Genomic DNA, 15,117 nt, shown 5'->3' on the forward strand with positions numbered 1-15,117 from the left:
GAGTAAAAATGGAAACCATAATTTTATTGCCCACTTCATGGTAATTGTATTTGAATGAATGTAGAATCTCTGAAATCATTTATATATTTAAAACCTAAAGAATAAATAAAAGAAAATAAATTTACAGGTCTACCTGATCACAGTTATAGAAATCCTAGTTTTTGATCCAAACCTTTTTAAATATGTATTCCAATAAAGGAGCATGTAAAAAACTTTCATTTATTTTTGGTTGTTTTTCTTTTCACTTAAACTGGTTAAATATGTGGAAATTTGAAATGTATTTTCTTTTAAATATCAAAAAAATAGGCCTGAAAATCAAAGTACATATTGTTGGTTGATGCAGTTTTTGTGATTAATTATTGAAGTACAAAAAATTAATCAGATTTTTCACCATTTTCTTCCCAATCATCAATCAGAATCAATCAAGGTTAAATCCGATGGTTCCTATCTCCTGCCCGTCACAGTTATGGATAGAAACAGGGTAGAACAACAGCCATTGAAAAGAAATAAATACTGTATGAACTTTTACATCAGAATTGTGTTAAACTTGATGGTTATATCAATTGCTTTATCTCTGATTCCCATTTTAACACTTGTTTTACACACATTGCAGGAAGCTTATTCTCAGGAAAACAGGATCAGAGTTTAACCCCAATCTTAACTGGGTTCTGGACCCTGATTATAAGCTGTTCATGAGACAAATGGTTATTTTAATCCTATTAGATTAATCCAAAATTCCATGCCTGAAGTCTTCCAGTCACATGGGACAATTAGTGTTTTACTGCAAAGGGTTCTATAGGTACAAAACTGCAGCAAGAGAAATGTTTCTAGAACTGTATCTCAGGTATCCAGTCAAAATAACAGATTTTACATGCAACTAAACAGCCAAGTTTTTATGAGAACAAAAAAAAGTAATGATCATTATGATACATTTTCTTAGCATAATTCATCCAAGTTTAAATTCTTCAGATTACTCAGAGATAAAGCATGATTTTAATGTTAATGCTGGATAGAAAAGCCTCTGTCACAGACATCTAACAGTTAGTCATCACAAAACTACGTTAGCTTTGGTAGACCTCGGTGCTCAGAATAGAATGGTTATGTGAAGCAGCACAGTGGGGGAGCAAGAAGCGATCTCTCCCTTACCAATGCCTCAGTTGTGCTGTTCTCGTTTCCCATGGCTGAGCCAGGTGCAGGGCCACAACTACCCAGACCAACGGCCTCTCACATCAGCTGGCTGAAAGACACTATGAACAGAGAGACTGTCAGCATACGGCCGCTCTGGTGCTGAAGAGAGACAGAATAAAAAACAACCTGCTTGCCCCTCAATAGTAAGAGATTTATGCTCTTGCAGGATTAGGGTGCTACCCTTTGAGCTTGAACGGCCACATGGTGAGAAGGAATGGAGAATATGTTTGCTGTTAAAGAGATTAACATACTGATGGCAAAACCTACCTGCAGGGCAAAAGGGCAACTTTATATTGGCTGGTGTGATTTAAAATGTCGGAAAAAAGCATCATGTTTTATAGAAATACTGGGAATATTCCTAGTGTAGTAAGGATGAAAAAGGGGTGGCTGTGACTCCTCAAATCAGAGCATCTTAAGCCGTCAACAAGACCCTGGGATAAATCCACTTATGGAAAAAAATAGGGCTGGTTGGTTTCCTTGCATTCTGTAGGGCTAAATTCAGAGCTCAGGGAAGACAGGAGCCTTGTTGTAAGTCTTCTAAAACTAAGTGCTTGTGTTTGGGTTGCTGTTCTGTTAAAATACCCAGTTATGTCCATGTCAACCATTCGACCAAAAATATCCCCCTCACCTGTGAGAAAGCTGGTTTTAATATTCCACAACAGCTTAAAAAAATTTTTTTTTCAACCCATTTATAATCTTGAAGTTACTGAAGGACCAGATATTTTCCACAGTTAAGGCAGTTTTAGATCGCCATGGAATGATAGAGTAGCCAACCAAGGAACAACCTCTTGATCCAAAATCTACACCTTCAACCAAGACTGCATATATGCAGCCACCCCCATGGACCAATCAAATAAAAAAAAATTACATCATTGATGAAATTACTGGAGGAGAGTAATAAAGGCCTTTAAAATCTAAGAACATATAAAGAAACAGCAGTCATGCATGGTGGAGGCAGCATTATGCCAAGGGCCAGATTTGCTGCCAGTGGTTGTAAAGCATTGTACAAGGTGTATAGGGTATTCATGAGGGAGGTCTATCTCCAAGTTTTTAAAATGCCATCCAATCAACAATTTAGGTGTTTGAGAGGCCCAGTTGTTTTTTTTTTTGTTAGTTTTTTTTTTTAAAGCTGGTTAAAGAGCTTTGAAGGACATTAAAGCGTTTTTGTAAAGGAGTCTAATGTGAAGCTTCTGGAAAACCGTTGACCTTGATAAAAAATATTTTACGATTAATACCTAAAATGTGTGTCCGTGCCAGAAACTAATACAAATACAATCAGTTTCTAGAAAAAGAGAGGGTCATTATCTACATAAATATATACAATAAGACTGCAGCAAAAACATGTGACTTCTCTGTACCTACCTAAGGCATTCAATCATAAAAACATTTGAGGTGCTTGCATCTACTCCATGTGTATAATTTTGATTCTGCATGGGTCGGAGAAAATTTACAAAAATGTTTTTCCAATTGGTTTTGAAGATTTGGTTGCAACATAATTTTACCCTAGAAGACTAAACCAAAAACCCACTTTTCAAACTTCATTTGACTTAAAACTTTACTTTTTGATAAAGCTTACAGTTAGAGAGGCTCAGGTTATCCTAAGCTATGTCTATAGTTATGCTGCTATAGGCTTAGACTTCTGGAGGACATAGGGACCCCTTTTTCATCATTCTGCTTCATTCTGTCTCTATTCTTCCACTCTGTAGAATCTGTTAATTAAATCTCTATCGTTGTGCTCTCCCTGCTTTTTATCATAGTAGCTTCGCCTCGTCTGTTTCTGTTTGGCTGTGACTCCATCCTGGAGAGAAATATCAGCTGTGCTGCTGCCATCAACACCTTTGTTTATAGATGTTCTAGATCTGCCTGTTTTTTAGTGCAGTCCTGTTTCTCTGACTGCGACTGGCTGTGTGTTTCCTGGATGTGGCCGCCTTTTACAATTGCCTTTTGCATCTCTGCTTCTGTCTCATTGAACCCTAGTCAGTTTTTCTTCCCCACTGTCCCTACAAGTATGCTTAGTGTGAGGGATTGCCTCCAAGTTAATGTGTCGATGAAATCAACTGGTTTTCCTTGATTAGAGAACTCAGGATGTAGCCCACTTCTCGCCCGTAGACAACTGGAGATAGGCACCAGCACCCCTTGCGACTCCGCTTGGAATAAGCGTGAAGGAAAATGGATGGATGATCTGGTGAACTGTGAAAGTGCCTTGAGATGACATGTTGTGAAGTGGTGCTATATAAATAAACTGAATTGAAATTGAATTGACTCTTATTCTGCACCTGTGCCTGTGAGGTGAATTAATGACTGTTGCACAATGACACAGTGACTGAACCTGCACAACTTAATCCTTACATGGTAAATAACAGATCGGCTCTCAGCAGTGTTGCTGGTCTTATCTGGACAAAGAAGCAACCCTAACCCAGATCAGCAGTTTAATGCAATTATCTACAACTCAGTTCTTTGTAGGTTAGGCTTTGTAACCAGACACTGACTAATTACAAATAAGCATTTTTTTTTTTTTACTTTCTTATAGGACATAATTTAAGACAATAAGACACAAAAAGATACTGCGGTACAAGAGGATGTTTAGAGGATCACATATAGACCTAACTTATGCTCTGAAGTTTCCTTTTGATTTGCATTCCTTGTATGACTGCAGGGACAGAATGCCAGCTCAGTGTTAGGCCAGGAAGCAATGACCTGAATATGCAAGACTTTATAAATAGAGTTGCCTCATATTTACTGCTTTATTCCAGCCTAATGCATGATTTGTCATGCGTGCTTCCCAGCTGCATCCCTGACCTTTCTGCAAATCACTTTTTCTCCAACATTTTAACATTTATTCTGTATGAGAATAATAACACTGTCTCCTTACATCCTTATTTTCACTCCTTCAGCCGTGGGGCAGCTCATCTGCCCTGCCTGCTATTTGCGTGAATGGGGTGTAATTTCAGCCCCCTTCTTTACACCAACCTGTGTTCACTTTAGCCGGCAGCGGCTTTTCAAGGCGTTTTGGCAGCACTGATGGGAAATCATATGATTCAACCTCTGCCAGGTCACTTCTCACCTCATTACAGCCTGACCATCACGTAACATCAGCCTTGGGTGGCTCAGATGGAGGAGCATGTATGTGAGTTTACCATTTCCTATCCTGCTTCTTATCTTTTCTAACAAAAAATTCCTTTTTCTCCTCCTTAATTTCTAGAAAGAGATCATTTGATGTTTTTTTCCAATGTTTTTTCTTCAGTTTGTTCAACAGCACATATTATTCAGTGAAAACGGGTAAACATAGCAGAATGAAACAATGCTCAATGTTTCAAAAATAGCTCTATTAGATGCTTTACAATCTATAAATATATCAAATGTAAAAATAAAAGGGATCCAGCAACAAATTACTCACCATCTATCACAATTTCTCACAATTTTCATCTAATAAAATGCTAAAGGAGACACTTCACCAAAAAAAAACTCACAGATGAAACTTACCGCCTATAAAAAAATTCAGCACTGCAACAATGAGACAGGTTCCAGCCTTCAGGTTTGTTTACTGTCAAACTAATGCATCTGTGCTGCCGCCTGAGGAACCCCGGTTCCTCTGTTGCTATTTTAGCCCTGGACACAAGGCAGCGGGGGGACATGCGTGGGGAGGGGAGGGAGGGGAACTAACTGGAGCTGGAGTAGCCATGTCTGCTGAGCAGGGAGGTGGTAGGTTGATGAACTGTAAACAAACCGGGCCACTAACAGCAGGATGGGGGTTTAATGCTTTAGAGTAATTTATACCCCTTGAACTTTTCACTTTCTCAGCCACAGTGAAGTAAAAAAAAAAATAAAAACACAATGGAGGTCTTGTTTCTCTATTTTTATTTATATCAGATTAAATAAGTGTTGGATTTTTATCTGGACTTTTTCATTTTGACACATAAACATGTTTTTGACCTAAAGTGTAGCCCTGGCATCCCCTCCCAACTCCACAAATATACATAAGATCAACCTGACAGTCCCTCTATCAGCATGTAAAAGCACAATTGTTTTCCCCTAGTTTAACAAACTGGCGATCTGTTCACTTTCACACTATGGGTGGATCTTGGTTTTTCCTAAAAATCCCAAATAAAACACATTATTTACAGATACATCATGACAAAATGTGCAAATATTAAAGGGTTGCGACCACATCTGCTAGACAATGAAGCAGGCTGCAGGTGTTCCACCTGTAGGATGACCCTGTACACTTATTGCCAGTGGCATTTTCAGGGTGTTGGTGCTTGCTTGTTGACTGACAGGTAAAAATACATGCACACAATTAAAAGACTGTGACGCTCAGAGAGCTGCTCCATTAAACGGAAGCAACATCTTCACACTGAGATGGATGAAAGTGGATGTGGTTCCTCTTCTATCTGCCATTTGTAAAGGCCACTTTAAACAAGCACAGCAGTCTACACATCATTCCTATAAATAGCCTGCTTCTGATCAGCTGTTTCCTACAAACCAGCCTCAATATGTGTTACTTCTGTTTCCTAGTATTAGGGCTACTTTTTTAATTAAACATATAAGCCCAAAGTGTCACTCTATCTCCTATTTTCCTCTGCAAACACAACCCTTTTGCTTATCCTCAGCTCCTGCTCTCTGAAGAACATTTCCCTGCTGCTTTGAACCCCCGGTCCATCTTAAATATACACTCCACCTCTCCCTGAATGAAAAGCTTCCATTCAACAGTGTCTTCCTCTCTGTTTACCTGCTTGTGTGAGATTCCAATGCAGCTCCCCATCCTGTATTCCATGTCCTCCTCTGGCGAAGTGACCCTGGCGCTACACGGCTGGCAGAGCACCTTTCTGCAGAACTGCATCTTTATCAGTCGGCTTCAGCATCGCCAGAACAAGATCACTGCAGAAGCTTCCCTGTGCACGCCTCCATGTCTGTCTGTGTGTGTGTGCATCACTGGCTGTGATGCCTGCGGTCCTCCTGTGACATTAATTCCCTAGTCACTGTTACATAAAATCCCATTCAATCAAGTGAACGTGATGGAAGTGGAAAAAAGGAGATGCTCCCTGCAGCCTCAGATGCAGCTGAGCTTTAAATCACAGCGCAGGAGCACAGACTGAGGTTTTGCTTTGGAGGGAAAAAAAATCTCAGTGAGGGGAGAGGAAAGGGTGGGAGGGAGGGAGCAAAAAACATTCCTGTCTCTTTAAGAGACCCAAGACAATGCAAGGATGATGCTGCTGCTAGAGCTTCAGTGTGTGGAATTACCAGGATGGTAAACTGCATTTAATCAGATGACTCAGCTAAAATGGTGCAGAAAACAGGAGCTTAAATAGAAAACTTTTTTTTTTTATTGAAACCTTTTATTGAAACATGTAACAGAAGTACAGTTTACATTTTCCTCATATCAGAAAAATAAACTTTTCAATAACATTTTACTTGGCATAAAGAACATTTGTGAAATCCTAAATGGATATTTATTATTAATAAAAACATCAACAAAATATTTCAGGAAAAAAGAAGTTGGTCACATAAAACCTAAACCGTTAAGAAAGAAAAAAGCGCCGTCACTCATTCTGTGTCTCTGGAGGCTGAATTATTGCCTCTCTGATTTCGAAAACATCTATTAGCTCCTGAAAAAGAACAGAAACAAGAGAAGATAGATTATAATTCATTACACTGCAATGCCTCACAAAAGTATCCACAGCACTTGAAGTATTTTGATGCTCAGCGGCAGATCATTTTATGTGATGGAGATATACAGTGATATGGGAAGAAAACTATTCAAAGTTTACTAAATCTATTACATTTCCCGTAAACATCTGTTATTAGGCTCTGTGCACATAAATTTTCAAATAGGGTTTTAAATGGGGTTAAGATTTAAACTAGGCCATGCTCACTCGTGATAAAACCTGAGTCTAAATCACAGCATTATTCTGGTTGATAATTTCCTAAAACTTTTTTTTGCCCCAGGATTGACAAAGAGATAAAGTCAGTATCTTTGCACAGGACTCTGAACCCTCAGAAGTGAAACTTATGAGCTCTGCACCAGGGAGCTGTAACACCATGTTGAGGAACCCACTATTTTAATGTTTTTGCTGTCGCTTAAGAATTTTGCTCCATTCATCCTCCCATGAGCTCTGAACAACTTCCCTGCCCCATCCGTAGAAAAGCACTTCCTCAGTATGATGCTGCCGCCAGAGACTTTCCCATCGAGGATGGTGGGTTCAGTTGGATTAAGTGTTAAGTTTCTGTACAGTTAGCAGTTCACTTCTTCACTCCCACCTCCTTTATTAACCTCCTGTTTAGCTGAAAATAAAATCCTGGTTCACCTCCAACTTTCTTAAATTAAATTAAATAATGACAAGACAGAAGTCCTACTAGTGGGAACCAAATCTACATTATCCAAAGTTGACAGTTTCTTCCTTTTACTTGATAACTCCATAATCTCCCCCTAACCTCATGTCAGCAGACTGGGTGTCATCCTTGATAGTACACTGTCCTTCTCCTCTCACAATCACAACCTTACTCTATTTGTTTACATTCACTTACACAATATCAATCGCCCCTTTCTCTCCCCTGGTTCCACCTCTACTCTTGTCCATAGTCTTGTCACTTCCTGCATCAATAACTGTAACTCTTCTTCTTTTTGGTCTACCTCAAAAATCCTTAAACAAGCTTGAGGCAGTCAGAAACTCAGCAGCTTGCATCAGTTCTAGAACCTTCTCTTTCCATCACATCTCCCCAGTCCTACAGTAGCTCCACTGGCTCCCTGTCGAGTTAAGAATTCAGTTCAAAATTCTTTTACTTCCTTTGAAAGTTATTCACAATCTTTCCCCTCCCCATCTCTCCGATTTACTTGAAATTTCACCTCCCTATGCTCTACTCCTCACCTCATTGTTCCTTCCTCCTGTCTTGTAAATGTAAATCCTTTGTTTTCCCACAATGGGGAAATTCACTCTCTGCCTTGGGCTGCCACTGGGGGCCCCCAGGTAGCAGTGTGGGGATAAGGGTCTTGCTCAGGGACCCAGAGTGGCATTTCGTGGGAGTGTGTGGGACTTCGTCAGGACTACAGCCTCCATACATGTGTCATGCGTGCTAACCACCAAGCCGCCAAAGCATGCCCACAAATATTGCTTTTTTTTTTTTTTTTTCATTTATTTTTTTTTTTTTTTTTTTAGCTCTTATTGTGCGGTGTCCTTGAAGTTTTGCAAGGCCCTTGAAATAAAATGTATTATCATTATTATTGTTGTCAATTGAACAGAAAGTCTTCTTTCACATTGTTGAATTTTTCCATATGTGTTGTTTTCGACAACAGATAGAGGGATTTTATTTATTTATTTATTTTATAGTTGTTTTTTTTAAAGCTTAGATTTGTTGGGCTTCACAGTTAATGTTGTTTGATCATTTCTTCCAGCTGAGTTGTGGATTTTGGCAGCTCCTCCAGGGTTACCATGGACCTGCTGGCTGCGATCCTGATTGTTGTTTTCTTTTTCAGCCAAATCCTGGTAGATCCTCAGCTGTGCCACATGCTCTTTGTTTTCAAACGATGGATTGGACGTGATATGGAAGATCTCTAATGATTGTAATCCTATTTTAAATTCCCCCCAGACCTGTCTGCTATCCTTGGTCTTTATGGTGCCAATTGTTCCCTATGATCCTCTAACAAACCTCTGAGGCTGTTACAGAAACTGCAGGATTTCTAATGAAAACAAATCAAACAGATTATGTAACTTCTTGATGTGATTGGCTACAGTAGGGTTTATTTTCAATATGAAGACGAAAAAGATAAAAACAAATGCTGGTTATTTGTACAAATAAATAATAAGAAGAATAGTGAAACTTCTCAACAAGTAGACTTGCTTGTTGTTTAGCTATCACATCCTAAAAATAAAAAATAAATCACACTGTGTGCCTTTAAAGAGGCAAAAGTAGTTAAAAGGCTGTGAATACTTTTGACACTTTCTAGGACAAAAGTATATTTCAGCAAAGAAGTTTAAAGCTGCTCACCCTCCATATATTTGGGCTGATAGGAACAATGCACTGTCTGCGGTTGGATGTAGCTCCAGCTTCCTCTTCTACTGGCTCTGAGAAATTATAAACAAACAAACAAAAATTCATTAGATATAATTCTTTAAAAGATTTTACAACCAGAAGAAGTCCTTACAGGTACCCACCTATACAAGGTAACTTGTCATCATCCAGATACAACCGTGCCAAACCATCCTGTAACAAACAAGACAATGTTATATCCATTTGGCGCCACTAAATGGAAATATAGCGCTGTAAAGGAATTTACTTACCCTGATGAGAAAAGATGTGTGGAAAATGTTTTCTACCGTCCGGGAAAATGAGTTGGGGTCAATGACAAATTCATAGTATGACATCGGTGAAGCTGCAATGCGAATAGAAAAACAGCAATTATTAAAATAATTTAATGCACTAAAATGTTTGAGGTGACTAATTAAATACAAGAGTAAACAGCCTCAGAACTGATATCGGATTAATCAGACTAGAGGCACAGCTGCAGGCAGAGCTGCTCCAATACCTGTAAAAAAATTAATAAATAAATAAACGCTGAAGACAGACAAGTCTCTAATCTATTTTATTAATTCCATTTCTGCAAACATCTGCTTCAAAACTCACAGCCTGGAGTATAAAAAGCCAATTCTTTCATTAAAAAGTAATGCTGACCATTTGATTTTCAGACATAAGCATTCATTTATACATATAACATATTTATTCACCATTATCTAAACATGTTTGCATGTGCATAGTTTTAAATTTTTTACTGGATTGTCTGAAATTAAAGTTAGTTGTTGATCATATTTATTGGCCAAAGAGGTTAGATTACTGCAGGTTAAACAAAGACTGGAAAATGATGAAATGTCCACCATGTAGGACACTAGATGTCTTAAAGCTGTTTAGGATAAATGAGTGTTTTTGCTGCCAAGTTATTTAGTGATTGTTCACAAAAATTCTACCCCTGATTTAGAAAACTGTTCATACAGCCGGATTTAGAGCGACAACATCCTAAAATATCAGAAACTCTCAGACAGGCAAGGAGACAATGAAAGGAGAGACACAAGAAAGGAAGCAAGATAAGACAGAGGGGTGAAAGAACAAAAGGAAGGTAGGACACAAGGAAGAAAAAATTAAACAGGCAGAAAAGGGAAATAAAATTCAGAGGTGAAAGACAAGAATGAAAGGAATGGAGGACACAAGGAATAAGTGGAAGGATGACAGACGAAACAAGTAAAAGGGAAGAACAGAAGGGTGAAGGCATAGAAGGAAAGAAGAACATATGAAGGAGGGTCCCAGGAAAGGACACAAACGAGGAGAGAAAAACAGAAGGACGCACCTTGAAATGACTGACAATTAAAATATCCTCGTAGTCTTTTCCAGCCTGTTTATAAAGCCTAGAAGTGGGAAGGACTCTGTAAACTAAGATCTATCTTGGCAGCAAAGATCATTTCCAACTTACGGTCATCCTCGAAATAGCCCTTCAGGTATCCCAGGATTCTTTCCACCTCTTTCTCTGTTGCTTCTTGATGAGACTCTTCCATTTTCTTAAGCTGAAACGCAAGATAATGACGTATGTAACCATAACTTACACAGACGAGATTGTTTTAATTCACCAAAGAAAACTAAATGCATTTTGTGATTTTGAAAATTAATCCTTTTTATTCTTAGGTGAGTTTAATTTGTAAAATGTGTATGGATAAGGAATATGACAAAAGATATTTTGAATAGACTGATTAAATCACTTTTAAATAATATTAAAATGTCGATAAAAACAAAAGAAACTTCGGTCATGGAGAATTAATCCTCATACCAAATGATGTTTGATAAGACTGGTTCAGATGTGTGATGGTGCAGGTGGGGATAGAGGTACCTGAGTGGGCATGATTCTCTTGACTTCCTTGCTTGAGGCTTTCCTTTGCCGATCGCTTTTTTGCTTCGGAGGAGGCGGCTCTGCGTAAAAGGATCCCATCCTGTGGAGAAAAATTACACACGGTCAGACCCAGGATAATGTTCGGAGACAAAGTTATTCTGAGTAAATATTTTAAAATTATGAAAACATATTACAATTGAAGAAACATTTTAGGTCAAATATAAGAGTTTAGGACTAAAATCACAGTTCTCAATTGTTTTCTGTATAGTTAGGAGCTTATTTTTTGCATTAACACTTAAATCAGCTGCGAGCCCAGACCAGAGCTTTTCTTTAGATGCTTAAAATTATGTTCTCCAGGACTCACATGTAGTGGAACGTAGGTGCAGTCTTGAAACAGCACTCTGTCCTCCTGGCCAGCCTGTGCCAGGCGTCTTTGGGGAGGAAGCCATCAACACCACCTCCATTCTGCAGCTCATCGTTTTCTTCCTCTTCCTCCAGACGGTTGAGACCCATGAAGGACAGCTGAGAGAGAGGTGCAAATGTTAGATTGCCACATTAGACTGCTTGCTTCTAATAGAGAAATTAGTATTTAAACTCCATCCATCGCATGGAGGTAACAAGTATCATGGTTTTTAAATAGATATATATAGATTTATATATCTATTTAAAAAATAGCTGTTTTTAAATAGATATCAGAAAAACAGCTGGATTGTAGAGAGATTTTTCTAACAGCTGGAAGCACAGACTAACTCAATGCCACCTTCTGTAGTCTGTGATCGCCCGTATGCCTTTGCTGGCTCTTGGAAAAGATTCTGGGTTTTCTGACTGTGGTTCCGCTTTGCTAACCTGATGGCTCGCTGTCCTCAGTGCTTCTCTGTCAGCAGACTAGAAGGCTGAGTTCTGTAGCTTCTAGCGTTTGTCGAACCTCCTCAGTCATTGTTGGCTGACCCTGGTGATGGTGTTCTTTGTGGTGCTGACATCCTCATAAATGTGAAAATGTGCTTTTACTACCACGAGAATCACAGCCACACATGACTGCCCAGTGGTATAGTTACAAGTGATCTTTCCCTGTTTTTTGGTTTTTATCACATGGCAGAAACAACTGTTTGTGTAGCTTTATAAGCTGGAAAACAAAATCTCCTCCAAATAGCAGCATCAGACAGAAAGACAACAGAAAACTCTGCAACTATAACACGTTGTTTGCTAGAGTAATTTAAGTTCACTTTTCTCTTTGTCTCTCACTGCTAGCTTGTGCCAACACTGTCAGCCTTCGTATGATAGTCACCAAAATAGATGTTAGCTGTGTGCATCAGGAGCATGGGAGTATGAAAGGCCAGTTATACCATAGAACAAAAACTCAAACTGCATACAAGCTTCTCTCCAATTGAGATATGGATTGCAATTTAATTTATCAGAACAACAAAAGCTCTCACCAGGTGTTCAGCAAAAGCAGTGGGATCAAACGCGCAGCCCTCAGAAAACAGCTGGCTGGCTTTCTCTTTTCCCAAGTCTGTGGCCACGACAAGAAGCTGAGCATCCAGAGCTGCTTCTCTCGCCTGTCGCACTGTTGGAGTACAATGGGATCAGTTCAAAGTAGAAATACAACCCACAATCCAACGTTAATATCTGTATCAGTCCAGATGACAAAAAATTCTACAACAGAAATCAGTTCCAATATGTCCAATCCCTAAGGGTGGATCTATCCAGTCTATTTCTAAGCTGTGCACTGCGTCACATGTCATGTGCAGAGTGTGACATTGCTTTAAAAATGAAATGAGAAAACAGCTGAAAACTTCTTGGAATCCACTCAGTCAACAACTCTGTGTAATAAAAGCTGCAATGTGGAAATATTTTATGTTTAAAAACACGCCGAAGCCAGATCTAATATTTAGAAAAGTTGTTGTACCAAGAGGCTGAAGTTTAGTCTCAAAGCAAAATCACAAAGTGCAATGTTTACAAAGCAGCTTTAGCAGGAGGAGGAGGACTTTAAAACACTCATGAGAGCAGAAAAACAAAATCCACCAGGAAATACTTATGGTATTCATTGGACGATTAATGTAAACTTCCATTAGACTACATGGTGGCTAAAATGATTACTGTGGATATTTACAGTTTATGCACCTTTTTATGGATACTTAGTACAAAAATCTACGCAAGGGTTGGAGTATGCTGAGTTTACATAAAATTAAAAATAAATTGTAAATATAATTATTTAAATATAAATATAATATTTTGATAGTTACGGTTACAATAAATTGTAACCGTAACTATCAAAATAAAAGTTATAGCTAATTTTAAAATTGTCAAAACAACCAACCATAAAAATAATGCTGGTTTTACTAAAAGTTCCTGTAAATCCTGTTTTCTTCCTGTCTAACTCTATAAACATTCAGTCAACACGTGAATTATTTAGTTCCTAATTAAAAAATATTTTCTTTTTCACATACCCTCTTTAAAAAGCTTATTTGCCTCTTCTAAGACTTCTGTGAGCTTGTTGTTGGAGGGACTCAGCATATCTTCCCTGTTTTCTGTAAATGAAAACAACAAAAGAAGATAAATGAATCTATTCATTGGAAAATAAGTAAAACTATACATCTTATAACAATTATTAAAAAGTAATAACTGACGTTGGACTGAGTTGATGAGGTCCCTGTATTTGCTTCTTATCTCTCTCCTTCGGCCCTGATCGTTGTCGTCGTCGACATTGTCCTGCAGACCTCCTGGGATCGAGTCTGGGTCCTCTCCTTCAAACGCTTGTTGCTCTGACCTCCTCCGGCTGGAGGACCCATTCTGCCGGGGTGACTCTTCATCAGCGCCCGCTCTGGCTTTTCTCATCTCTCGTCTTCTAGAGGTCATGTTCAACGAAATGAAGACAAAAGGAAATATAGAGCAAGTTTACTAAAGTCATGACTATTTAGTTACACTCAACCAGTACGGAGATACATCTTTTACATATTGTTTGCATAAAGGAGAGCTACCGCAGGTCATTCATCCCTACTGCCACCAGACTCTACAATGCAACACTAAAACGGCAATAACTTGTGCAATGTATAAAGTGCAATTACTATTTAAAACCCTGTGCAATAAGCTATTTCTCTATATTTGACATCCAGTACAATAACTAGATATAAATACCCATGTTAACACCCTGTGCAATAATCCTGCATATTAATATATATATATACAGATATATATATATCAAATATGCGGATGCACTGTATAAACTGTATATATATCCTATGCACCTTTTTCTTCCTTTGGAACCTTGTTCTTCTTCTTCTTTTGACTATTTGAGCTGATGTAACGAGTAAATTCTCTTTTAGACATGTGTTGTGAAATAAACTGAATTGAATTAATGTACAAATATCTATGAAAATAGTAGTTATACAGCACTTCTTTCCAAGTCAGATGGCTTACACTACATTCAGTCATTCACTCACACACTGATGGTAGCAAGCTAAATGGTAGCCACAGCTGCCCTGAGGCTCAATGACAGAAGCAAGGCTGCAGTACACTGTCACCACCATCAGTAGGTGAAATGTCTTGCCCAAGGACACAACGACACTGAGCCAAACCGGGATTTGAACCGACAACTCTCCAGTTCCAGAGCAACCTCCGGCATCCGGCGCCAATGTCGACCACCGACATATTAAAGACAAAAAGGACAAACTACTGTACCTAGATAATTATTGAGCACACAATTACAGTTGCAAATTAAACTTAACGGTTAAGATTGGTGTTAAATGAAAGCTAACGCTAGCTATAACGCTAACGTTAACCGTTAACGTTTAAATTTTGGTTTAATCGATAAAACCTACCTTGGTGCGTACGGGATGAAATATAAAAACAATTGAAAACACCAAAAGGAATTTAAAATAAAACTCAAAAAAGCTACTTTAAAAATTCAAAAACTTTCCCCCTACTTTCCAGCGCTCATGGACAGGAAGTTGTTTTGAAGGTTTTATAGAACTTGTCTAAATAAAAGCACGGGCTGTGTTCATATTCAGCGGTTGCATCATCCGAAGGAAACGTTCTTTGCGTTTACGTCATGGCGCGGCGAC

At 38.6% G+C, this 15,117-nt stretch overlaps 2 protein-coding genes across 4 annotated transcripts in view; both read right to left on the reverse strand.

Annotated features, from left to right (window-relative positions):
• LOC107099930 (transforming acidic coiled-coil-containing protein 2-like) overlaps positions 1 to 6,272 on the reverse strand; it is a 71,346-nt gene extending 65,074 nt beyond the window's left edge. The window contains exon 1 of one of the 2 annotated variants that reach the window (XM_015398252.1): positions 5,918 to 6,272. In XM_015398252.1, the coding sequence (XP_015253738.1) occupies positions 5,918 to 6,028 (111 nt within the window). In that variant the 5' untranslated portion in view covers positions 6,029 to 6,272. The remainder of the gene's footprint in view (positions 1 to 5,917) is intronic. The other variant, XM_015398253.1, reaches the window with a different exon arrangement.
• Positions 6,273 to 6,531: 259 nt separating this feature from the next.
• On the reverse strand, positions 6,532 to 15,019 carry LOC107099928 (non-structural maintenance of chromosomes element 4 homolog A-like). 2 transcript variants are annotated; one of them, XM_015398246.1, is made up of 11 exons: positions 14,875 to 14,924; positions 13,684 to 13,898; positions 13,504 to 13,584; positions 12,490 to 12,620; positions 11,421 to 11,578; positions 11,057 to 11,156; positions 10,646 to 10,736; positions 9,465 to 9,556; positions 9,339 to 9,387; positions 9,172 to 9,248; positions 6,532 to 6,794 (listed from the first exon to the last, which is right to left on the reverse strand). In XM_015398246.1, exons 2-11 carry the CDS (start codon positions 13,889 to 13,891, stop codon positions 6,729 to 6,731), a joined length of 1,053 nt encoding a protein of 350 aa, XP_015253732.1. In that variant the 5' UTR covers positions 13,892 to 13,898; positions 14,875 to 14,924; the 3' UTR covers positions 6,532 to 6,728. The 2 variants fall into 2 exon arrangements, with proteins under 2 accessions (XP_015253732.1, XP_015253731.1); XM_015398245.1 differs by having other exon boundaries at positions 6,533 to 6,794; positions 13,684 to 13,901; positions 14,875 to 15,019.
• Between the last annotated feature and the right edge of the window lie 98 nt (positions 15,020 to 15,117).

The sequence above is a fragment of the Cyprinodon variegatus genome, unplaced genomic scaffold (genome assembly GCF_000732505.1).
Source record: "Cyprinodon variegatus isolate N-32 unplaced genomic scaffold, C_variegatus-1.0 Scaffold920, whole genome shotgun sequence".
Classification (NCBI taxonomy): Eukaryota; Metazoa; Chordata; class Actinopteri; order Cyprinodontiformes; family Cyprinodontidae; genus Cyprinodon; species Cyprinodon variegatus.